The sequence below is a fragment of the Bos grunniens genome, chromosome 10 (assembly GCF_055505025.1).
Source record: "Bos grunniens cultivar Pamir isolate PY7600 chromosome 10, Bosgru_T2T1.0, whole genome shotgun sequence".
In the NCBI taxonomy this organism is placed as follows: Eukaryota; Metazoa; Chordata; class Mammalia; order Artiodactyla; family Bovidae; genus Bos; species Bos grunniens.
The window spans coordinates 35,373,603-35,399,612 of NC_141174.1; the positions used below are offsets into that span (position 1 = coordinate 35,373,603).

A 26,010-nucleotide genomic window follows, 5' to 3' on the forward strand; every position below is an offset into this window, starting at 1 on the left:
CTGAAATAAAAATAGGCTCTACTAACCTTACTTAGAGATCCAAGTTATTGATAAGTGATGCTGAAGGTGATTTTAACTACCTATCAAAAATTCGATTTTTGTCTTATACATGCAGACCCTCACCTCCACACATAAGGTAAAATTCTGTTTATGCCTGTCACTCAGCTAATATCAATTTTCATATCTTCAAATAGTCTTTAACTTCAAACTCAAGCCTGTGTTCAATTCCTTCACTAGTGTAAATGTTTCTATACAGGCCCATTAAGCCTCAAACTACATCTCTCAAAAGCTATATACACTTTCAGGTCATTGGATTGAAAAGCCACATTATTTATGAAATGATAAATAAAGGTAATGTTTCACCTTCAACTGAGTAACTGCTTGCTCAGCATTCTTCTTTTGGACTTCTTCTTGCTGTAGCTTTCCTGTTTTCTCAGTCAGCTCACTTACCAACCTAGCATAATCCTGGCGCAGTTTGTTTAGTTCAGCAGACTGCCTGAAAACAGTTAACTGGATTAGGAACCTTCCATTATTACAAACACATGTAAATTACTAAAGAAAACATGTGAGTTTTGCTGAGTTAGTGATTCCACTTATAGGTAAATGACAACAAATGCTCCAAGTGTATACTAATAAAGAATTTGGTTGAATGTAATCTCTGAATCATTCTGATGACAATAATATAAACACTTAAGTTACCATAAAGTAATCAAGAAAAATGGGTAACCACACACCATGAGCAGGAATCACTCTCAAATCAGTGCTCTGAATCAACCAATCAGAATAGTTATTCTATGTAAGCATGCTGCTAGTCTTCTCTAGGACTGTTTCTCAAAGTATGGCACTGTGCATGCTTGCATGCTCAAGTATGGCTCAGACCAACTAAATCACTATCATAAGGAATGTGTCTTAACATGCAGATTCCAGGACTCTACCTCAGAGCCACTAAATCATACACTTACAAGGATAAGACTCAAGAATATGATTTGTAGCTAACATGCCAGATACTCTTCAGAATAATGAAGGTTGAGAACTACTGTTACAGGAAATAGGTCTAAAACTTGCTAATGCAGCCTCTTAAATTTGTAAGCTACTGCACTGGTGGCACTAGTATTTACCATGCAGTTTACCTGAAGAGCTTCTTCAAAAGCAGGAGGATAGGTTTTGAAAATTTATTCATTTTAAAAACACGTGTAAAAAGCAAAAGTCTAACAAATTACTATCAAACACATTTTGGTGACTGAAGAAAACACTCTACCATTCAATGAAAATACTGTCATTTTATTCAAAGTAAAGCATTTGGGAACATACTTGCTTTCTAGTTGGTTTGTAGTGTTGCTGACAGCATCTCTCAGTATGCCATTTTCCTGCTTCAAGTGAGCTATCTCTGCCTCCATCTGCTCACGAACTTGTTGGAACTAAAATTATTTTACACACGTAAGATTTAGAAAACAATAACTGCCAGAGCTAACCTCAAAGAAAATTTATCATGATGAAAAGTAAAAAAGCATCAATAGCATAAAGTCTAGATATTCTTCTCAAATAAATATAAGCAAATTTAAAGGATACATTTTGATAGTGACAAATACAAAGTAAATATAAGTTATCACAGCATTCAAGAAAGCAAGTAGAGGCTGGCTGCTATCATATGCAAAATAAATACCTAAGATGCTGTTTTAGAACTGAAAGATATTTTTAGAAATCTTTTCTACACAAGACTCATATAGAACTGAAACTGTACTGATCTAGAATATGTCAATTAAGTTAGCAATATTTTAATAAAAGGTTTTAGTAATCAAAAGTTTAAAGACTGAACATATGTTTGAAACATTTACATTAAGTTACAAATTGAGCCATATCCAAATAGATGGCAAATTCACTATATAAAAGTCTACCTGCTAAAATATCTGGCTTCTAGTTTTTTATTTCAGAATTATAGAATCAAAAGACAAAAAACACTGAAACTTATATTCTCACATCCTCACTTTAGTATCTGAAAAACTCTTAATAATTTTTAGTAAACCTATTCAATTAAGAGGAAAAAAAAGTATATGTTGCTAATTCTCAGAAAACTTATCATATATAAACCATATCTTGACCTCTGTAAGCAATCAAGTTCAAAAAAAGAAATAATCAATTCAAAACCCTTAACCTTCAATAAAAGATATTGCCACAACTCTCCAACTACTTTTCAAATGAATGTAAATCACAATTAAGAGGGGGAAAGATTACATGAGGTCAGGAAAAATCAGTTCTTTAATAATCTGGTTAATGGAAAAGAATATTTCAAAAGGCTGGGGGCTGGGAAGATGGAGGATTGAGCCAAATTAAAGCATCAAAGTAGTGGATGGGTTAAGAACCTGAAAAGAGATTCATTCACTTTTCATTATTAGTAGCATTTCCACAGAAAATACTACTGGAATTCTGATAACAGTAAAGAACTGTTCATTTTTCAGCAAACTACTAACGTGATCAAAGCAGTATTTTACAAATAAAAATCTTGTGCTAATTATATATTAGACTGGAAAAGAGACCTCTTAAGAATGCTCTAACTGGGGCTCTGTAACAGCCTAGAGGGGAGGGAATGGATGGGAGGTGGGAGGAAGACTCAAGAGGGAGGGGACATATGTACATCTATGGTCAATTCATGTTGATGTATGACAGAAATCAAACCAATACTGTAAAGTAATCAATCAACTTAAAAAGTAAAAAATAAATTACCTTCTCTAAAAATAAAAAAGAATGTTGTAATAATGCTAGTAAGAAATAATAAACTAAGGTCGTATCTAAAAACTGAATGCAAGAAAAACTAGAAATAAAGCGATCAATGCAAAGAAATAGAGAAAAACAACAGAACGGGAAAGACTAGAGATCTCTTCAAGAAAATTAGAGATACCAAGGAAACATTTCATGCAAAGATGGGCTCGATAAAGGATAGAAATGGTATGGACCTAACAGAAGCAGAAGATACTAAGAAGAGGTGGCAAGAATACACAGAAGAACTATACAAAAAAGATCTTCACGACCCAGATAATCACGATGGTGTGATCACACACCTAGAGCCAGACATCCTGGAATGTGAAGTCAAGTGGGCCTTAGAAAGCATCACTACGAACAAAGCTAGTAGAGGTGATGGAATTCGAGTTGAGCTACTTCAAATCCTGAAAGATGATGCTGTGAAAGTGCTGCACTCACTATGCCAGCAAATTTGGAAAACTCAGCAGTGGCCACAGGACTGGAAAAGGTCAGTTTTTATTCCAATCCCAAAGAAAGGCAATGCCAAAGAATGCTCAAACTACCGCACAATCACACTCATCTCACACGCTAGTAAAGGAATGCTCAAAATTCTCCAAGCCAGGCTTTAGCAATACGTGAACCGTGAACTTCCAGATGTTCGAGCTGTTTTTGAAAAGGCAGAGGAAACAGAGATCAAATTGCCAACATCTGCTGGATCATGGAAAAAGCAAGAGAGTTCCAGAAGAACATCTATTTCTGCTTTATTGACTATGACAAAGCCTTTGACTGTGAGGATCACAATAAACTGTGGAAAATTCTGAAAGAGATGGGAATACCAGACCACCTGACCTGCCTCTAGAGAAACCTATATGGAGGTCAGGAAGCAACAGCTAGAACTGGACATGGAACAACAGACTGGTTCCAAATAGGAAAAAGAGTACGTCAAGGCTGTATATTGTCACCCTGCTTATTTAACTTATATGCAGAGTACATCATGAGAAATGCTGGGCTGGATGAAGCACAAGCTGGCATCAAGATTGCTGGGAGAAATATCAATAACCTCAGATATGCAGATGACACCAACCTTATGGTAGAAAGTGAAGAGGAACTAAAAAGCCTCTTGATGAAAGTGAAAGACGAGAGTGAAAAGGTTGGCTTAAAGCTCAACATTCAGAAACCGAAAATCAAGGCATCTGGTCCCATCACTTCATGGGAAACAGATGGGGAAACAGTGGAAACAGTGTCAGACTTTATTTTTTTGGGCTCCAAAATCACTGCAGATGGTGACTGCAGCCATGAAATTAAAAGACACTTACTCCTTGGAAGGAAAGTTATGACCAATATAGATAGCATATTCAAAAGCAGAGATGTTACTTTGCCAACAAAGGTCCGTCTAGTCAAGGCTATGGTTTTTCCAGTGGTCATGTATGGATGTGAGAGTTGGACTGTGAAGAAAGCTGAGCGCCAAATAATTGATGCTTTTGAACTGTGGTGTTGGAGAAGACTCTTGAGAGTCCCTTGGACTGCAAGGAGATCCAACCAGTCTATTCTGAAGGAGATCAGCCCTGGGATTTCTTTGGAGGGAATGATGCTAAAGCTGAAGCTCCAGTACTTTGGCCACCTCATGCGAAGGGTTGAGTCATTGGAAAAGACTCTGATGCTGGGAGGCATTGGGGGCAGGAGGAGAAGGGGACGACAGAGGATGAGATGGCTGGATGGCATCACTGACTCGATGGACGTGAGTCTGAGTGAACTCTGGGAGTTGGTGACAGACAGAGAGGCCTGGCGTGCTGCGATTCATGGGGTCGTAAAGATTCAGACACGACTGAGAGACTGAACTGAACTGAACTGAAGATTTTAAAACAAACTGTAGATTGGGCGAAGGAGAGAGAATTCAAAGGATTCAAGCAGAATAATAATAATGCTTCACAACATTAGAAAATAAAAACAACTTGACCAAAATCAACAGTTAAATTTTACACACATGTTAATTTTGAGGTGACAACAAGCACTTTCAAACTGAAGCATCATCTGGCAATAGAAACAATTTCAAAAGAAATCATTGATCCACAAGGTTCACTTAAGTGGAGTATTATAAGCCCACTTGACAAGCAAGCCAAACCATATTCTTCAATAGTCTTTTTATCAATAATAAAGATGATATTTCAATGGAAGGGAGGGTGAGGAAACAAGAAGAAAGAAAACAACCTAAAGGAAATCATGAAAATGGATTAACACTGTAAAAATAGACAGTAAGCACTGAACCCTTTAAAATGTTGAAAGAAAACAGGCAAAAATAAGAACACAAAACTGAAGGTCACTTAAGCTAAAACCATTATCATTTTCCCTCTCTTCTCCACTGCATCACCAAGCCCTATCTACTACCTTTTTTTTTATCAAATAAATGGCCTCATTATCAATGTCTTGACTTAAGGTTTTTGTTCTCTTACTTGGATTCTGGCAAAAGTCCTCCCACTATCCCTTGTTCCACTCTTCACATTGCTATCACTCTCATACTATGTCTGAGTAATAATTTAAAATACTATAAACACATTGCTGGGTTGCTTAAACTCCTTCACTGGCCCACCAGTCTTCAGGTATGTTGTTCAGTTGCTAAGTCCTGTCCAGCTCTTAGCGAACCTGTGGACTGCAGCACACCAGGCTCCCCTGTCCTTCACTATCTCCTGGAGTTTGCTCAAATTCATGTCTGTTGACATGTCTTCAGGTATACAAGACCTTTATTTATTTCTCTAGATCTCTTCATTCCAGCCCTGAATGCCAAATACCACAACCATCACCATATTTCTCATAAGCTGTTATCTCTAGACAACCTATATCAAAAATACCTGGAGTGCACTCATTAAAAAGCTCAGTCCTGGGCCCCAAAAGAGACCTACTGAACCACCAATCTCTCGGGATGGGAAGGAATTTCACTGGGTAATAAGCCTTATACCGAGTGCCCATTCCTTCACTCTTTCCTAACAATGCCTAATTGTTTCCAAAGAATCAACAAAGTCTGTTTATCATTGCTAACAAGTCTTCCCTAACACTCCTTCTGTTCCCCACCTCTCATCTCCATTGTTTCAAAGCACCAGATGCTTACTTACCTCTATTGTAACAGAGTATTTACTTGTCAGCTTCCAGCCTACCCACCTAAAAAAGTTGCTTACTTAAGGAGAGGGAGCCAGTTTAATTAACCATTTATATCAAAGCCAGCACAGGGCACTTAAGTTTGCTAATAAAATGAATACAACTATTTAATTTTGTATTCAAAGAAATGTGAAATAAAATATTACATTCTAACTTTACTTTCACTTAACTTTTCAAAGAACAAAAATATACCTTCATCTGCATCTGCTGAGTCTCTTGATAACTGACATGCATTTTGTTTTGAAACACATTATGTTCCTTTTCTAACGTTCCAATCCGATCTTTCATCCTTGCTATAACCACACTGCTTCTTTCTTTTTCTGCCATCATTTCCTAGAAGAGTAAATCAGGAAAAAAAAATTACTTAAAAAAATAAGAACAAGATTTTACTAAGAAAACATATTTAACATCAGTAAAAAAAAGATGTCAGCAAAACAATCATGAATTCTGAAATAAGTACTTGCTTAAAAACCAAGGTCAAAGGTTTAAAAAAAAATTGTCTTCTACATCTTACCTGCTCTTTATACCAGTTCCCTTCATAAAACACTTAGCTGCTCTGTTTACTCATATTTCAAATGTACTTTTGGTCTAACAGTTAAAGAGCTGAATGTGGGATTAAATCCTACATCTAACTTGATTATAAAAAAGAACATTTTTAAAGCAAACCAGTTAATTCTTCATTATTTCCAGGTACCAGCTCTTTTCTGGAGTACAGAAAAGGCCTCCAGGAAAAAAAAAATCGTCAAGAAGAGAAAAGTCTCTTTCCTATAGGAAGAGATAAGGATATGTTTATAGCAGAACAGGGAAAGTAAAACTCAGAAAGTTTTATTATCTTCCCAAGTTAAACATTAAAAGAGTGATTTTGTTTTGTGTTGCAAGTATTATGAACCCCTAGAAGAAATATTAATTACTAAAATGCAAGAAAGCCAAGCAACTTTAAAGTTACCTGCAGGTATGATCAGTCCATTTCCTCTGTTCTAAGAAATGGCTTGATAAACTTTAATATATTCATTTAACTAAGAGCTGCCCATTAGCACGAGTTTATTTACATGTGCAAATTGTTTTACTGATGTGCATAATACATTTAGGAAAAGCATACACAACACATCTTAAGTATATAACTCAATGAGTTACACAAAAGTAAACAGATTCTTTTTCTAATTTTAAAAATAATCAGAAAATTATAGTCTCTAACCTTATAGAAATACTTATTTTAGCAGTCATAATTGATTAATCTTAATCTGTTTTCCATTGACTTTTATTCACCTTAAATTCACAGAAAAGATTCTATATTCAAATGAGGCCATTCTCATAATGTAATCAAGTAGCTACATAAATGACAGTGAAATAAACTTCATTTACTCTACTGTATTTAACACCTAAAAGGAGAAAAAGCACTTCAGGAAAAATGAGACTACATTTACTATAGAATTTCAATTACGTTCTCAGTCTACATGATCTTTTAAAATGTAACTGACACAGAATATCATTAGTTTCGAGTATATAATGATTCAGTACTTGTATGTATTGCTAAATCATCACCACAATAAGTCTAGTTAACATTATCACCACACGTAGTTACAAATTTTTTCTTGTGATGATAACTCTTCTAGCAACTTTCAAATATACAATTCAGTATTAATAACTATAGTCACCATGCTGTATATTACCTCCCCTGGACTTACATATTTTATAACTGGAAGTCTGTACTTTTATATTTTTTTAAAAGATTTTTTTTAAAACTTCTCAGAGTAAAAAGGGTTTAAAGAACTTCACTGATTAAAAACTACCTATGTTAGAGTTTCACATTTATCCAATAAATTGGATTTAAACAAGATCACACTGAGTTTTGTGCTTCTATAGAATAATTCTAGGTCAAAACCAATTGAAACATGCTCCCAGTGTCCAAATAGTTCCATTATTCTGAAATTAGTATACCTAAAAGTACTGCTATTTTAAATTCACAATTTGACTATAGGATATAATACCATTAAATAGTGGTATTTCCACCACTTAAATTCTAAAAGAAAATTACTTTCACTGTGTGTAAATTTATTACACAGATAAATGAGGAATTATAAACAATTTCTAAAATCCTTCACTGCCTCTGATTCAGAAAGTATAACCCTTAAATACAAGCATGTCTTCACCTGAGTTAACTGCTTACACCGATCCTTCATAGAGGCAGCATCTTCCTTCAGAGCAGTCACTAACTTGTCTTTTTCTTGAAGCTGATGAACAAGTGCAGTCAACTCTCCTTTATTGTACTACAATTGAGAAATCAATACAGAATTGTTAATAATTAACAATGGCTAATGAATTTTATGAAAATGAACTATCTGATATGAAGTGTTCTTAGGCCAAGGCAGAGTTCGCTATATAAAATAGAATGACTGACAAACACTGTCAGTGAAATATCATTCGGAAAAATCGCTATATCATTACATGTTCTGATGTATACAATAGGACACATATCAATCAAGAAACAGATTTTTACAAAGAATGATAGACTTCCATTTTTAAACACAAAGTCAAGACTACTCTCTCCCTCCTAAAAGATCAAAAAAAGGAACATGAAACCTATGCAAACTGAACTACAATAAAACAATCAACTGTAATGTCAAAGCATAATATCAGAAAGACTGCCAAAAGTAGTGGAGATCAAAGCAGATGCTCAGCAACCCAGCCGGAATATACCCAAGACTACAGAGGTGCCATGGGTTACATAGATTTCTGAAGTTAACAAGCTTACACTGAAAGGTAAAACCAGCAATCCCCAATTTGGTATTAGGCACCAGAACAAAGATAGAAGGTAGGAATTTTCTTGCTAGGAGGTCTCAAGAAGCAGAAGTAGAAATATAGAAGATATTAGACAGATAAACCTAATTCAAAGAGGGCAGCTAAACAGTGAGGCAGTTACGAGAGATTCTCTACAGTGAGATACGCTGTAGTGAATGAAGTTTTTTATCTGAGAAGGAAAGACTCATAGCCCAAGGAGAACTGTGGGCCTTGGCTCTTCATTATCAACCTCTAGCCACAGAGATGATGCAAGAGAAACACTTCTCATTGGAAAAGGAGTATCAATGAAAAAGAAATAAAACAGGGTCTATGTAACATATGAGAAAACAGCAAGAAAAGCAATAAGAAAAACCAAATCCCAAGTGCAGAAAAATAACTCTAAAAATATGGTCAAGAACAGACAAAAACTGTGATTAAAAAAGATCACCATGACTTTTTAAAGTCTAACATACCAACAATTTTTGAAAACAAGAGGAAGGAACAGACCTCACAAGAAATAATTCAGAAGAAAATAAGACCACAGAATGAGATGAAATATGAGTTGGCAAAACCCAAAGTAGAAATAAAAAACCATATGAGATATATAATCCAATTAGAAGCAGCAAACAGAAAAAGATGTGTTGCTGAAAACATAGTAGAAGAGAGTTCACCATGTAGAGAAGTAAACAAAAATAAGAAATAAACCAAAAGCTTTATCTTTTTTTATGACCAAAATATGAAAAATAAAGACAACAGGTGAAGAAGATCCAGTTCAGTCCCTCAGTCGTGTCCAATTCTTTGCGACCCCATGGACTGCAGCATGCCAGGCTTCCCTGTCCATCACCAGCTCCTGAAGGTAGCTCAAATTCAGGTCCATGGAGTCGGTGATGCCATCCAACCATCTCATCCTTGGTCGCCCCCTTCTCCTCCTGCCCTCAATCTTTCCCAGAATCAGGGTCTTTTCCAGTGAGTCAGTTCTTCCCAACAGGTGGCCAAAGTATCGGAGCTTCCGCTTCAGCATCAGTCCTTCCAATGAATATTCAGGACTGATTTCATTTACGATTGACTGGTTTGATCTCCAGGCAATCCAAGGGACTCTCAAGAGTCTTCTCCAACACCATCGTTCAAAAGCATCAATTCTTTGGTGCTCAGCTTTTTTTATGGTCCAACTCTCACATCCATACATGACTACTGGAAAAACCATAGCTTTGACTAGACAGACCCTTGTTGGCAAAGTAACGTCTCTGCTTTTTAATATGCTGTCTAGATTCGTCATAGTTTTTCTTCCAAGGAGCAAGCGTTTTTTAATTTCATGACTGCAGTCATCATCTCAGCAATTTTGGAGCCCAAGAAAATCAAGTCTGTCACTATTTCCATTGTTTCCCATCTATTTGCCATGAAGTGATGTGACTGGATGCCATGATCGTCTTTTGAATGTTGGATTTTAAGTCAGCTTTTTCATTCTCCTCTTTTGCCTTCATCAAGAGGCTCTTCAGTTCTTCTTTGCTTTCTGCCATAAGGGTGGTGTCATCTGCATACCTGAGTTTATTGGTATTTCTCCCAGCAATCTTGATTCCAGCTTGTGCTTCATCCAGCCCAGCATTTCGCGTGATGTACTCTGCATAGAAGTTAAATAAGCAGGGGTACAATATACAGCCTTGATGTAATCCTTTCTCAATTTGGAACCAGTCCATTGTTCCATTTCCACTTCTAACTGTTGCTTCTTGACGTACATACAGATTTCTCAAGAGGCAGGTCAGGTGGTCTGGTATTCCCATCTCTTGAAGAATTTTCTACAGTTTGTTGTGTCCACACAGTCAAAGGCTTCAGTGTAGCCAAAAAAGCAGATGTTTTTTTGGAACTCTCTTGTTTTTTCTATGATCCAATGGATGTTGGCAATTTGATCTCTGGTTCCTTTGCCTTTTCTATATCCAGCTTAAACATCTGGAAGTTCTTAGTTCATGTATTGTTGAAGCCTTGCTTGGAGAATTTTGAGAATTATTTTGCTAGCGTGTGAGGTGAGTGCAATTGTGCAGCAGTTTGAACATTCTTTGGCATTGCCTTTTTTTGGGATTAGAATGAAAATTGACCTTTTCCAGTCCTGTGGCCACTGCTGAGTTTTCCAAATTTGCTGGCATGTTGACTGCAGAATTTTCACAGCATCATCTTTTAGGATTTGAAATAGCTCAGCTGGAATTCCATCACCTCCACTAAGGTCCATCTGACTTCAGACTCCAGGATGTCTGGCTATAGGTGAGTGATCACACCATCGTGATTATCTGGGTCATGAAGATCTTTTTTGTATAGTTCTATGTATTCCTGCCACCCTTTCTTAATATCTTCACTTCTCTTAGGTCCATACCATTTCTGTCCTTTATTGTGCTCATCTTTGCATGAAATGTTCCCTTGGTATCTCTAATTTTCTTGAAAAGATCTCTAGTTGTTCCCATTCTATTGTTTTCCTCTATTTCTTTGCACTGATCACTGAGGAAGGCTTTCTTATCTCTCCTTGCTATTCTTTGGAACTCTGCATTCAAATGGGTATATCTTTCCTTTTCTCTTTTGCCTTTAGCTTCTCTTCTTTTCTCAGCTATCTGTAAGGCCTCCTTAGACAACCATTTAAAAATAAAGACAACAGGCAAAAACAGATTCAGTTCAGTTCAGTGGCTCAGTCGTGTCTGACTCTTTGCAACCCCATGAATCGCAGCATACCAGGCCTCCCTGTCCATCACCAACTCCCGGAGTTCACTCAGACTCACGTCCATCGAGTCAGTGATGCCATCCAGCCATCTCATCCTCTGTCGTCCCCTTCTCCTCCTGCCCCCAATGCCTCCCAGCATCAGAGTCTTTTCCAATGAGTCAACCCTTTGCATGAGGTGGCCAAAGTACTGGAGTTTCAGCTTTAGCATCATTCCCTCCAAAGAAATCCCAGGGCTGATCTCCTTCAGAATGGACTGGTTGGATCTCCTTGCAGTCCAAGGGACTCTCAAGAGTCTTCTCCAACACCACAGTTCAAAAGCATCAATTATTTGGCGCTCAGCTTTCTTCACAGTCCAACTCTCACATCCATACATGACCACTGGAAAAACCATAGCCTTGACTAGACGGACATTTGTTGGCAAAGTAGTATCTCTGCTTTTGAATATGCTATCTATATTGGTCATAACTGTCTTTCCAAGGAGTAAGCATCTTTTAATTTCATGGCTGCAGTTACCATCTGCCGTGATTTTGGAGCCCAAAAAAATAAAGTCTGACACTGTTTCCACTGTTTGCCCAACTATTTCCCATGAAGTGATGGGACCAGATGCCATGATCTTAGATTTCTGAATGCTGAGTTTTAAGCCAACTTTTTCACTTTCTTCTTTCACTTTCATCAAGAGGCTTTTGTTCCTCTTCACTTTCTGCCATAAGGGTGGTGTCATCTGCATATCTGAGGTTATTGATATTTCTCCCGGCAGTCTTGATGCCAGCTTGTGCTTCATCCAGCCCAGCATTTCTCATGATGTACTCTGCATATAAGTTAAATAAGCAGGGTGACAATATACAGCCTTGACGTACTCCTTTTCCTATTTGGAACCAGTCTGTTGTTCCATGTTCAGTTCTAACTGTTGCTTCCTGACCTGCATATAAATTTCCCAAGAGGCAGGTCAGGTGGTCTGGTATTCCCATCTCTTTCAGAATTTTCCACAGTTTATTGTGATCCTCACAGTCAAAGGCTTTGTCATAGTCAATAAAGCAGAAATAGATGTTTTTCTGGAACTCTCCTACTTTTTCCATGATCCAGTGGATGTTGGCAATTTGGTCTCTGGTTCCTCTGCCTTTTCTAAAACCAGCTTGGACATCAGGAAGTTCACGGTTCACGTATTACTGAAGCCTGGCTTGGAGAATTTTGAGCATTACTTTACTAGCGTGTGAGATGAGTGCAATTGTGCGGTAGTTTGAGCATTCTTTGGCATTGCCTTTCTTTGGGATTGGAATAAAAACTGACCTTTTCCAGTCCTGTGGCCACTGCTAAGTTTTCCAAATTTGCTGGCATAGTGAGTGCAGCACTTTCACAGCATCATCTTTCAGGATTTGAAATAGCTCGACTGGAATTCCATCACCTCCACTATTTCAATTCTTTTAAGGGACACTGAATCTCCGTATTGAAAAGACATGCTTTGTCCAAGGGAATATTTATACAAGAGTCAATGCAAAGCCACATTAAATAAATAAGTTTATGACGAAAGAACTGATATCAAGCTTTGAACCCACCATTAAGCTGTAGAATTAAGACTGAAACAATCATAAAAGGTACAGTCACAAAACAAACATTAAATATATAAGTATCTTATAAACAAATGCTATAATTTTAAAAAGTGGATAGGAAATGAAAAGAGAAAGTAGGAAAAATTTTAAATAGACTTCCTCTTATTGTACAACATGGGGCCAAATAGTTAATAAGTTTGCATTGGAAGAAATCACATAATGAAGGCAAATATATTTAAAGGCCAACATGAGGAAATTAATAATCAACTAAAACTTAAATACATTTTACTTATTTTCTTACTATTTATCACATGCAATTAACATTTTTGAGCAATTACTTTATGCTAGAACTTTAAGCATCTATTGTGAATATCTCATTTAATTCTCAAAACCTTATTATCATTCCCATTTTAAAAACAAGGAAAGTGAGGCACTGAGGTTAAGTAACTTATCTAAAGCCACAAAGCTCAAAGTAGTAACATATAGATGTGAATCTTAAGAAATGTGGCCCTATAGCCCAGGATCTTAACCTATACTCTAAACATAAAGCAGAAGTGTCTTATAACTTAAACACAAAGTTTTTAAACACAAAACGCATTTGTGTTTAAGTTATAAGACACTTCTGCTTTATGTTTAGAGTATAGGTATGTATGTGTACATACATACATAGAACATCTCCTCTACAACTCTGTAAAACCCCTCTAGCTTCTACTCTGTTTTCCTCTTCCCATCTATGCTTATTCAAAGGGGATACTGTCACCATCCTTAGTCATCCACCACTTATTTACAGTCTAGTAGTACAATGGAAGTGCTTTTACTAAGGATATCAAATCCATTTTTTCAATCCTTATTCTCCCTTATCGCTCTAAAGCATGTCACTGGTGATTTTTACCACCACTGCTGAACTCTCTACCCTTCCTAAGCATCTGTGATTCCACTGTTTCCTGGTGTTTTCTCTCTCAGTATCCTCTGTGGTGGCTTTCCTTGACCTTTAAATATTGATGCTTCTCAAGGTTCATTCCTGAGCTTTCTTACCTCTCCACACATCCTCTCTGGGCTAACACACATCCCCTGTATGTACTGATGACAGTTGATTACTTTTCGAAACTACTCCCAATGCAAGCTATTTTCAACTCCATAGAAATATATATTCAACTGTGAAATGATTATAACCACTTAAAAGTTCCAAAGTATGCCTAAAACTCCCTAAAAATTTTCAAAACCCTCTGCTCTCTCTTCTTCTGCAATGTATTCATGAATAACCATTTTCACCACAATTTACCCAGTTACTCCAGAACAAAAACAAACATTCATTCTAGACTCTTCTTTAGCACCATATCTAATCAGTCAGCAAGTCCTCTAACTCCTCTATCTCTATCCCACACCTATGCTTGTATTCCTGCATTTATCTTCTCCCTTTCTCTGAGGTGGTCTTTATTAGATGTGAATATTCACCTATATCCAGGATCTTGAAATCTACTAAAAGGTCTGACCAAGACTCAATTTTTATGACATGAAAAGAGAGTAATTAAACTCACCTAGTCTTTTCCTGATACAGGGGATCTACAAGGGCACTGAGTCCCTGAAGATAAGAATATAACCACTCCCTGAGAAAGCCAGAACAAGATTTAATTGAAAGCCAAAGGTTCCAAGAAAAACGAAAAAAATGTAAAGTTTCAAAATGTTCATTCTATTTCAAAACATTATCTTTAACAATTCCCAACTTCCTTCTCAGCCTGCCTTCTCAGCTATCAAGGGGAGTCTGACTAATCTCTTGAGTTCAAAGCTGTCCCAAGCAATAAAATGACTATTCTTGCACCCATAAACCACCAACCACAGCCTTAGCCAAAAGAGAAAAACCTGAACCAATTGATTTTAAAAAGGAGTAATTTCAAACAGTTAGTAACTAACTTCAGCTGGAGGTTCTTCCCTGCTAGGAGATTTTCTTAAACCTCTAAGAACTCTTTAAAGATATATTAAGATATACACTTGCAAGAAAGTTCCTTGCAAGAGAATTATCTGACTTTGGATACAAAGTCAAACAGTTATCACACTTATTCTGAGGAGCCCTGAACACATCCTTTACTCTGAACCAGTGCTGGCACCACATGGAGACTAATAAGCATACTACATTGTAAAATGCCACAGATTTGTAAAACATTGTCAACAGATACTTGGAAATATGGACAGACATAATGTCATCACAAATGCTATGACAAAAAAATTTAGATGTTAGGAGAAAGTCTATGAGGGAGAATAATTTAGACTAGGAATTCAAATTAGCCTTAAATGAGGAAATGATATTTAAATGGAAAACTGAAGGAGGAATTAAACAAAGGAAGAAGTTTGAGGGTAAGGGCTTAGGGGTTTTATGACAACCCAGACGGAAGAGAACATTTGGTATGCTTTAATGAGAGGATGAGGAAAATATCATGAGATAAGGCTACAGAGATAGACAGACATAGACCTTTGAAGGAATCTAGATTATGTTTTAAGTGCAAAGAGAAAGATATCCAAAATGTTTTTAAAGCAGTGAACAATATAACCTGATTTACCCTTAGAGGTTACCTTGGAACTGTGTAGAAAAAATAGATTAGAAGGCTACAAGGGAATACAGAAACATCAATTAGGAGAATACTGACAGTAATCAAAAGAGAAGTCATGGTTTCAACCAGGGTGGTCTTTAAGAAAAAATGGAAGCCATTAAAGGTTTTAAAGCAGAAACATGTTAGGAGTATGTGTGCTTAAAAAAAAAAAGTTTTAGTTGCTCAGTTGACTCTTTCCAATCCCATGGACTGTAGCCCACCAGGTTTCTCATTCATGGGATTTTTCAGGCAAGAATACTGGAGTGGGTTGCCATTTCCTTCTCCAACCTGGGGATCAAACCCTGGTCTCTCACGCTGCAGGCAGACTGCACCGTCTGGCCCACCAAGGAAGCCCTAAGAATGGTTAAGTCCACTATCTAATATTGAACACCAGATACCATGTCATCTTATCTCACACAAGTAACACTTAAAAACTTGTCACCTTCTGCAATATGCCATAGTACACATGATATAATATTGAATATAATAAAATGAGAAATAGCAGCTTCATGGATTTTTTTCAAGTTTTAGTCAGTCATAGCAATGATTTTATCATTCAAAGCATTTACTTTAAAAAAGTAATATCTCATACACACACAAGAAAAAGATTCCCAGAGGCTTTGAATGGTGCTACCTTCAATCATAAAAACATTCCATGTTATCCAGAAATCACCTGACCTTGCTTTCAGTATTTACATTCACAACAAAGCAAGGTACAACTTAGCCATGTGCCAAATGACTTTAAAGTTATATAAATCATCTTATTTATTATAAGCAATTCATTTTTGTCAAACCTCAGATGACTCGGATACCTGTTTGAACTAAATAGGTAATTTGATTAGTATGGATACATGAAATAACTTCTGAAGGCATTCCAGAACTTTTAAATGTGACTAAGTGTTACTGGGGTATAAGATTGGAATAGATTATAATTTATTGCTCTAGCAGAAGTCTTGCTTGGTGAACTTCTAATCACTGCTCTCAAATAGGCTCATAAGCAAAACTACGCTTACCTTCTTTAAAGCATCCTGTATCACACCAGACTTTTCCTTTAGCAAGTCTACAACACAAAGGGCCTCTTCTTCAGAAAACATCATAGTCTTCAAGGACAGAAGAAAATCTTTAAATTTTACTTCAGCATTTTCTTAAAAGAGGGAAAAAAAGAAATTAACATTTAGAAGATACATGATAAGACAGCAAAGGTAAAGCACCAAGAATTCTTGACCCAGAAAGTCAATAACCAAGAGAAAATAGACTTACATTTCAGGTCAAACAACAATAAATGCTCTAGTTAAGAGAGGGGGAAAAAGTGCTTATCATCTTTAATATTGAATAATTAACTAAAAATTTGCTCAAACTGCAGAATATGTTTTTTAATTGAAGTATATAGTTAATTTACAACGTTATGCTAATTTCTGCCACACAGCAAAGTGATTCAGTTATATATACAGATTCTTTTCTAGATTCTCTTCCATTATGGTTTATCATGGGACACTGAACATAGTTTCCTGAACAGTAGGACCTTGTTGTTTGCCACATACATTATGTATACGAGCTCCCCAAGTGCAGTGGTAAAGAATCCACCTGCCAATGCAGGAGACAAAAGGGACTCAGGTTTGATCCCTGAGTCAAGAAGATCCCCTGGAGGAGGAAATGGCAACCTGTTCCAGTATTCTTGCCTGGAAAATTCCACAGAGGAGCCTGGCAGGCTATGGGCTTGCAAAGAGTCAGATGTGACTGAGAGCACACGCACACACAGAGACATATATAATACATAGGGGTTTGCATCCAAACTGCAGAGTATTAAAGTGCCAAGGGAAAAAAAAGTATTCAAATGTCTAGTATGCTAGTATCTATACTAAATATGTTCACAAATATTCTTATTTAACTGTAATACTCACAACATACGAGCCAAATTTTACAGACAAAAAAATGAGACAATTAACAAAAAGTCTTATTTTACAAAAATCAACTATATAAAAGCAATCCTGACATTTTAAAAATCCATGCACCAAATACCTCACTTCAGTTCCCCTAGAGCTCTTATATTAGACAACACCTGTGTTTCCATAAAAGCAACAGCCACCTGTTAGACCCAAAGGAGCCCAGAGCTTCTAATATTTCAGCTATATCATAAGTTTAAAAAGGCAGTTGTGGGCACATATGGGAACAAGGGGTATATGGGAACTCTGTACTTTCCACTCAATTTTGCTATTGCCGGGGTCCAGCCCCGGTGGATCCAGGGAATTCGAAGCGGGGACGGCGTCGGAGAGGATCAGGAAACAACTGCTTAATCATACTTTAATTAAGGATATAAAGACTAATAGAATAAGGATAGCTCAGTGAGGAAATTCAGTGGAGAAAAGAGGCTGAATAATTCAGCCAGAAGGTAAGAGAAAGAACGACATGGTGAGACCAAGTTTCGGTGAACAAGGCCCGCACTTTATTTTCCAAAGTAGTTTTTATACCTTAAGTTATCCATAGAGGATAATGGGGGAAGGGGTAGAGTCATGTAGCAAGCTAGGCTTTCTTCCTGCAGACTTATCATATGCAAAAGCTTAGGTGATTTGCATCATCTTCTGGCCCGGAGGCCTGTTAACATTTTAAGACCCTTTCTTCAGAAAACTTATTTTTCTCTAAAGGTGGTAAGTCAAGCGCCACCCTCCAAAAGCATTAAAGTTGCATTCCTACAGAGCAAAGGTGTGGTGGGCTATAACAAGAAAAAGAATTAACTCAAGGGTCCCAGGTTACAAACATTAAAGCTACTACTTATACCAATTATATTAATCAATACACTGCCAGGGACACAGCAGGTAAGGGATATGGAAATTTAGCAGCAAACATTGACCCGACAAGTGAAAATCCCTTCACCAATACAATTTCTAATCAATCTTTTAACTGCTCAAAGGAATCTGTATTTAGACAGTTTAGAACATTTCATGCCTCTCACAGTTGGGAGGCTCTGAGCAATCACATGTGGCCAGAAAAACCTATTCAGGCAGGCTAGAGGATTTCCAAAGGAGTTTGTAGGTTAAACACTGTCACACCCAGGAATTATTAACTGGAGCTGTAAGCTAACTCTTTTTTTCAGAGAGAGGTAGTGGGGTACAGCTCCCCGTAAAGTCAGAGGTGTAGGTGAAAGCACAAAGCAGAAAGTAGGCAGACTCTGGTTTTGGGGGTAGATGGGGGACTCCTGAGGCTCGATCCCGCCTTTGCGTATGCCGAGCCTCCTTCCTCATGACCTTTGTCATGGGCGGACGGAGTTCCTCACGCTGGCTACCGGCAGTGATAGAATTCCAGTTGAGCTATTCCAGATCCTGAAAGATGATGCTGTGGAAAGTGCTGCACTCAATATGCAATATGCACTCAATATGCAATATGCCAGCTCCTGGCATGCTATGAACTTAAACTGCTCTTAAAAAAAAGAAAACCCTATTAAAAAAATAATAATAGGGAGTTCCCTGGCCATCCAGCTGTTAAGACTCAGCACTTTCTCTGCCATGGTTCTAGGTTCAGTCTCTGGTCAGGAAACTAAGATCCCACAAGCCACATGGGCCAAAATAATAGTTTTCTGTGAATTAACACAGAAAACTCTGAGACAATAAAAGAAGGGAAGAGATTATCAGACAGCAAAACAGCTACGAGACTTCAGAAAAGTCAAAGTCCAATGTTCAGCTCTATAAAACTGAGAGGACTGGATAAGAAAACTACCAATAAATCCTTTACCACAAAGACTCTATTAGCCTTCTGGAATGCATTGATTCTATGAGAAAATGCACTCATTCCGTAAGAACTCAAAAATATGTTTTTTCAATACAACAGGTTGTTGCACTCTGTATACATTACCTTTGTCAGTTTCAATCTTCAGTTTTTTAGCCCCTGTTTTCTGGATTACTTCTACTTGGTCAGGTTTAATCAGATCAATAACCTCTCTCTTATCCACCACAGGATTTGAATCAGCATTATCCATCAGAGGAATATAAGTTGTTGCATGAATAAGGGGTTCATCTACCAAAACTGCAAGTTAAATTACAAATCATAATCACACAAGGCTTTTTATAATGGAGTAATAAAATAACATGTAAGCATAACTAAGTTTCATGATAAATGCAGTTATTACCAGCTCAATTTGGCTTCAAATTCCTATATATCCTTTTTAACAAGTCAAAACACTCTTCAAATTAAGAAATAGCCATTCAATATTATTTTACAACATATCACTTAGGTTATCTAAAGTGTATCACACATCTCTTCTAACAATATCTGAAAATTTCTTCTTATACATTCTTATATGTTTTGGTTCGATCTCATGTTTCTTCTGATTTAACTAAGAATCCATTCACATTTAACTAGTGCTCAAGGAAAATTATTAATTTCTATGTATGTTGGTACTTTACTGACCTCTTATCCCAACTGATAATTCTTAACTGATTTTTTTACTTGCTAGATACAAAAACAGCCATTGTTCCTTGTAGATATCTTCTAATAGTTATACCTCTAACTTACATGGCACATCTTACTACACTAGTTAAAACTTCCAAAACAACATTAAAAGTGAAGGTAGGACGCTTTCTTAGTTTCTAGCTTTAATGTGAAGAACTGTAAGAGTTTAAGTAGCGTTCTGATATTTGTTGGTTAGAGACACAAAATTCCACACCCATATGGAAATCTCTCTATATCCCTACTTTAAAAAAAAAAAAAAATACTTGGAGGCACATACAGCTCTTTTATTTAAAATCTGTAATAAATACTTGATATTATCAAATACTGGGGTGATTTTTTCTATACCTGATTGCTTGATATACCATAATTTTAATGCAAATAACAGAATTTCACCTTTTCCCTTTCCAATTTTCTAGCACAGGTTGCTATCACAGCCCAATATTATAAAAATTACTATTTAATCTACATAAATTTCATAGCTAAGACATCTCGTGGACAACTGAGAATAAAAATTGCTCCATCACTTTTAACTGGATGCTTCTCATATAGACATGCACATTACATTTAATGATTAGGAATGCAGGGTAATGATATATCTAGATAGTGTTCTCAAGTATGATCTTTCCATGATATTAAAAGTACATATATTTCAGGAAAACTTTTCTTCTATAGAGCTTTTATGCTATTTACATTATTTTCAAAACTCACTTAAGAATGAGAATATTTATAAATGCTTTGTCTTTTTTAAATTTCAGATTAAGGTTTTCACCACAAACTTATACCCTGCCCATCTGTCAAAGCACCCTAGACTTGTATTAGTACTAAAGTGTTAATATACACATTAAGCTGAGAATTAAGGAGCATGTGAGGTCTCTAGGGTCCTTGTCCTAGTAGACTTCTCTAGAATTAGTAGCTATAAAATACGTATCTACATGTTTCACCATTTTCAGTCTTTTGCTTCTTTGATGAAACTTTCTTCTTTCCTGATCCACTTTCTTGTTTAGTCTCTTGATGCAGAGGTAATGATTCTTGCTTTTTTGAAGGTGCCGTAAGAGATTCCACCTTTTTATCCTGATCATCTTTATTAAAAATAAATGAAAAATCATAGTAGCAAAAAATGAACACATCAGAAAAAAATTTATTAATGAATACTTCCCAGAATGCTTTACCACCAAAATTTTAAACTCTGATATACAATTCCCTCACTTATCATTCTAGCTTTCTTGCTCTGCTACAACTGCTCTTTAACTTCATCAGGATTTCTAGTACTTGCTCCTTTTATATCCCATTTCTCAGCCACTCCTAACCCTACTCAGCTTATAGGCATTGTCAAATCTCTTATCTTAAAAAATAAAACCCTTCCCACCACTGTAATCCCTAGCCTCCCACACCCATTTCCTTCTTATATTGACAAAAGAACAGTCTGTACTTTCTTTTCTACCAATCATTTCTCAACTAATTGCAACCTGATTTTTATCTCTTCCATTATATTCACAAAAAAGTTTACTCAGGTCCCTAACGTCCCAAATGCCTGATTCTATCAATAATATCCCTTAATCCTTATTTAACTTCTATTCAGCATTTCAAACTATTGGTCTCTACCTCCTTAAATTTCTCTCCTCTCCATTAGGCTAAGTGAAATAAGCCAGTCACAAAAGGACAATCATTGTATGATTTCCCTTACAATGTAGTACCTACAGCAGTCAAATTCATAGACACAGAATGTAGAATGTTGCTTGCCAAGAACTAGGGGGAGGAAAGAGTGGGAAATTAGTGCTTAAAGGGTACAGAATTTTAGTTGGGAAAGATGAAAAGTTCTTGAGATGGCTGGTGGTGATGACTGTTCAAGAATGTGAGTGTACTTAATGCCATAGAACTATACACTTAAAAATGGTTAAAATGGTAAAATTTTTATATACTTATTTTACCACAATAAAATAAATAAAATTTAAAATTCAGCTTTCATGAGAATTCTTTTCTTACACTTGGAATATTCCTTTGCAGTCTTCTTTGTAAGCTGTTCCTACTGAATACCTTATATCTAGTATTTTTCAGGGCTGTGTTCTCATTTTAAATACCTCCCTTGAATAATCTTCTCTACAACCATGACATCAACTACTACCTGCATGCTAGTAGTTGAATCTTCTGAATCTGTATTCTAGCCTTACGCCTCTGTACCTAACTTTCCTACTGCATCCTGAATTGCTCCCTATGTGAACAGCCCCCACAGGCACCAGAAACACAAACTGAGAGCATTCTCCTCTCCGTGCACATCCACTCTCTCCCCAGTATTGCCTCTTAGTGCTATCCACATCTACCAATAAAAGGTTGGTTAACCTTTCCTATAAAGGTCTGAACAGACAGTAAAGGTTTTGTGGCCATTTAGACTTTATCACAACTATTCACCTGCTGTTGCCTTGTGAGAGCCAGCCACAAACAGATGTTATCAAGAGTGTTGCTGCATTTAAAAAAACTTGATTTACAACACAGAGGTTTCAATTTCATATCATTTCCACATTTAACACAATATTACTCTTCTTTTATTTGAAACATAAAAACTATTCTTGGCTCATGAGCTATAAAAAACCAGAAACAGGCCAGATCTGGCTTACAGGTTGCAGTTTGCCAACCCTGACCTAACTTAGAACTTGGAAATCATCTTTAATCCTGCTTTCTCCTTTTTATCTGCCATATCCTATCCAATAAGGTTACCCATGTCATTTTTGCTTTGCACATCCCTCTAATCTCCTTTCTACTTTTTCTGTCACTACCACAGTTCAGTCCTTCAGCTTAACTTTGGAAAACAATACTCTCTTAACAAGTCCGCCTACATCAAACACTGCCCTATGAAACTTCTTTTCCCAAGTTCTGCCAAAAATACCTTTCTAAAATGTAAATCTGTCAATGGAAACTAACCTGTTTGAAAATCCTCAACAATGGCCAAATTATACATCCCACCTATTTAGCTCTGTACACAAAAACCATCCTAATCTACCCACTCCATTACCTTTTCAATTTTGTTTCCTACCATTCCCTACCTCCCACTTCAGGGTTCAACAACACACTGCATTCTTGCACCTTTATTCCTTTATGCATGATCTTCTGCCAATGAGGAATAAAATCCCACTATCTCCTTAATGAACTGAGTCATTCTGCAAACCCAGTTCAGGCACTGCCTCCTCTGCAAAGCCTTTGGCCCACGGGTCCCGTATGTACCAGTTGTTTTGGCTTCTGTACTACCTCTATACTTCGTACTTTTCTTATGTAAGTCATATTTCATTATTGGCTCACATGTCCTCCTCTCCCCTTTACTCTTATTTCTCTAGTACCATGCTTGACATAGCTGGCAAGTAAATATTTAAAATCCAATATAACGATAACTTAATATTCCACAAGTTAAGATACGAAAACAACTTAATGGTAAACACAAATCCTTTCACACAGAGCAAACAATTCACAGTTTCACCTATCAGCACACCATTTCTCATGTCCTTTCCTTTGCATCTGTTAACCCTTCTCCTTAGAGCACCCTATTCACCAAGAAAAACTAGCTAATATTTATTCAACACTTCAGATTAATTTTAGGTATTACATGCTCTAAGTGACCCACTTTAGTACGCCGGTACTGACTGAGACATATCTAGCCCATTATACTAAACTTTTTATATTATAATAATGAATTTCGGCTTGTATATACAGTTTACATGTGACTACCTGGAAAATGCACTCTTTACCTCTGTAGTCTTAGCACCTATATAGTGACTAACACAAAACAGACGTATGATAAATGTTTGCAAAGTAAATCAATCAAGGATAAAAATGATAACTGATTTCTCTTTTCATCTTTAATTCTTATCACATTGATTAGAAAGTATTGGTTGAAATAAATGTAAAAGCTTCTAACTACTGATATTTATAGGTCTTTAGTGGTTTTAGTAAAACACATTTTATATATTTCCACTTAAGGCCTTTTCCATATGTGTAATGTGAAATTTAGCTTTAAATGCTGTTTTATGATCAATACTAACTCTTTCTAGCAGCATTTAATGAAAACAAATAGTGAAAAGGATAATGATCTCAATTTCAAACTCAATATTTAGCATGTGTGCACACTTAAAGTATCTGAACTTCCAACTCTATTAAAGTTATTAAAACAAATAAAACCATGCAATAAAGTTTAATAGATTACAATACCGCTTCCATTTTTAGACTTCTTTTGCCCTGGTTTCTTCTTTGAAGCAGCTGCTTCCGAGGGGGGAGTCGGCTGTTTAGTAACTGGGACAGGTTCTACTTTTTTGCATGGAATCTTTGATACATCACTTTCTTTGGTGACCTGCTCTTCTAGTACAGGCTTGTGTTTCTTTTCCTTCTTCTTTCTTTCTCTAACACTAGTTGGACTTTCAACCACATTCAATGGAACAGGTACAACTTGCTCATCTTCTACAGCCAAGGCATCAGATAATTTAAAGTCCCGGGGTACACTCTCAGAATCGGATTCATGGAGGTTTCCATTTTGGATTTCTTTCTTTTTATTCTTTTTCTTTTCCGCCTTCTTTTTATCGGTTTTGGTAGGAATAAGCTTTTGTTCTCTTTTCTGTTTTGCAAGAACTTCATCATATAATGTTTCTTTCATGAAAAGCCAGAAGAAAAGGAAAATTACTGTAATAACCACTGAAGGAATAAGAACAATAAAATATGTTGACTCATAAAACTCCATGGTGCCTTTGTTAATGTGATCCTATAAAACCTAAATGTGGGGGAAAAAAGAAAAAACAAAAACCTGGGTCAGTCTTATAAAAATTAAACACACAAAACCTCTGTTTTTTCAAGAGGTCTTCAGATTTAACCTGATCTACAAATCTAAACAGGTTAGTTTTTTAAATCATATACTTGATTACTTTACAGTTCAAATATACTATATACTGTAAAAAATTTTTTTTGGTAACTAGGAATGTAAGACATCCTTCTATTTTTCAAGCATGTGAAAAGATTCTGACAGAAAAAAAGTTCATTTTTCCCAAAATATCTACTTTGATACTATCAGTATTTAGTTTTTCTCTTATTGTACGATGTTTATGAATATACTATATATGGAAATAAAGAGGCATTAACTACTAACACTCTAGATAGTCATTGAAAGTACACACTCTTAAAAGCAAAGAAAATAAAGGGAGTTCATTCAGCTGTGAGCACCTTTATTCCAGCTAACCATTGCCTCATGATATGGTGGGATCCATCAAGAATATGGAAATAAAATAAAAATCAAAATGTTAGTCATTTGGCACTAAAATAAATTACAAATAAGCTGCTTCTCTTGATTTTTTTCCAAGGTAATGCTGTTGCTAAGTCGCTTCAGTCATGTCTGACTCTGTGCGACCCCACAGACGGCAGCGTACCAGGCTCCCCCGTCTCTGGGATTCTCCAGGCAAGAACACTGGAGCAGGCTGCCCTTTCCTTCTCCAATGCATGAAAGTAAAAAGTGAAAGTGAAGTCGCTCAGTCGTGTCCGACCCTCAGCGACCCCATGGACTGCAGCCCACCAGGCTCCTCTGTCCATGGGATTTTCCAGGCAAGAGTGCTGGAGTGGGGTGCCATTGCCTTCTCCTCTTACTGCAAAAAAGTTATACTTCAAAAACAAAATTGGTAATCCCATCCTATTGCAACAATTTAAGCAAAATTTAAAGGATATTAATGTAACCCTGGACTACTAAGAGAAAGATTTAACAAGATGAAGGGGAGAGTGAATCACAGGCTAACAAAATACTAAAAAGAAACACACAGAATTGTTCTTCTCTAATAATTAATGAACTATCCAAAAATTTTTATTAGACAGATTTTATTATGCCTGTCACTGGTCAACCAAAAATTATTTTTAAAAGATGTTTTACGTTTGGATTTTGTTTAATATTACCATCCACAGGCTACAAAGCCTGTTCAATTTGGCTGAGGGTTAGGTTAGGGGAGAAAAAGGACAAAACAATGAGTTAGAACTCTATGGATTTTTGCTCTGAGGAAAGAAAAGAGGCTAAGACACTGAGCAGTAGCCAAAATGCTGGGAAAATGTCAAATCA

The 26,010-nt window shown here is 36.5% G+C and overlaps 1 protein-coding gene across 16 annotated transcripts in view; it reads right to left on the reverse strand.

Annotated features, from left to right (window-relative positions):
• KTN1 (kinectin 1) overlaps positions 1-26,010 on the reverse strand; it is a 111,923-nt gene that overhangs the window by 57,666 nt on the left and 28,247 nt on the right. For all 16 annotated transcript variants that reach the window (XM_086320564.1, XM_086320558.1, XM_086320559.1 and 13 more), the window contains 8 exons: positions 24,135-24,687; positions 20,882-21,019; positions 19,344-19,514; positions 16,511-16,641; positions 8,037-8,153; positions 6,079-6,219; positions 1,312-1,418; positions 364-496 (listed from right to left, as the gene is read on the reverse strand). In XM_086320564.1, the coding sequence (XP_086176690.1) occupies positions 364-496; positions 1,312-1,418; positions 6,079-6,219; positions 8,037-8,153; positions 16,511-16,641; positions 19,344-19,514; positions 20,882-21,019; positions 24,135-24,657 (1,461 nt within the window). In that variant the 5' untranslated portion in view covers positions 24,658-24,687. The remainder of the gene's footprint in view (positions 1-363; positions 497-1,311; positions 1,419-6,078; positions 6,220-8,036; positions 8,154-16,510; positions 16,642-19,343; positions 19,515-20,881; positions 21,020-24,134; positions 24,688-26,010) is intronic.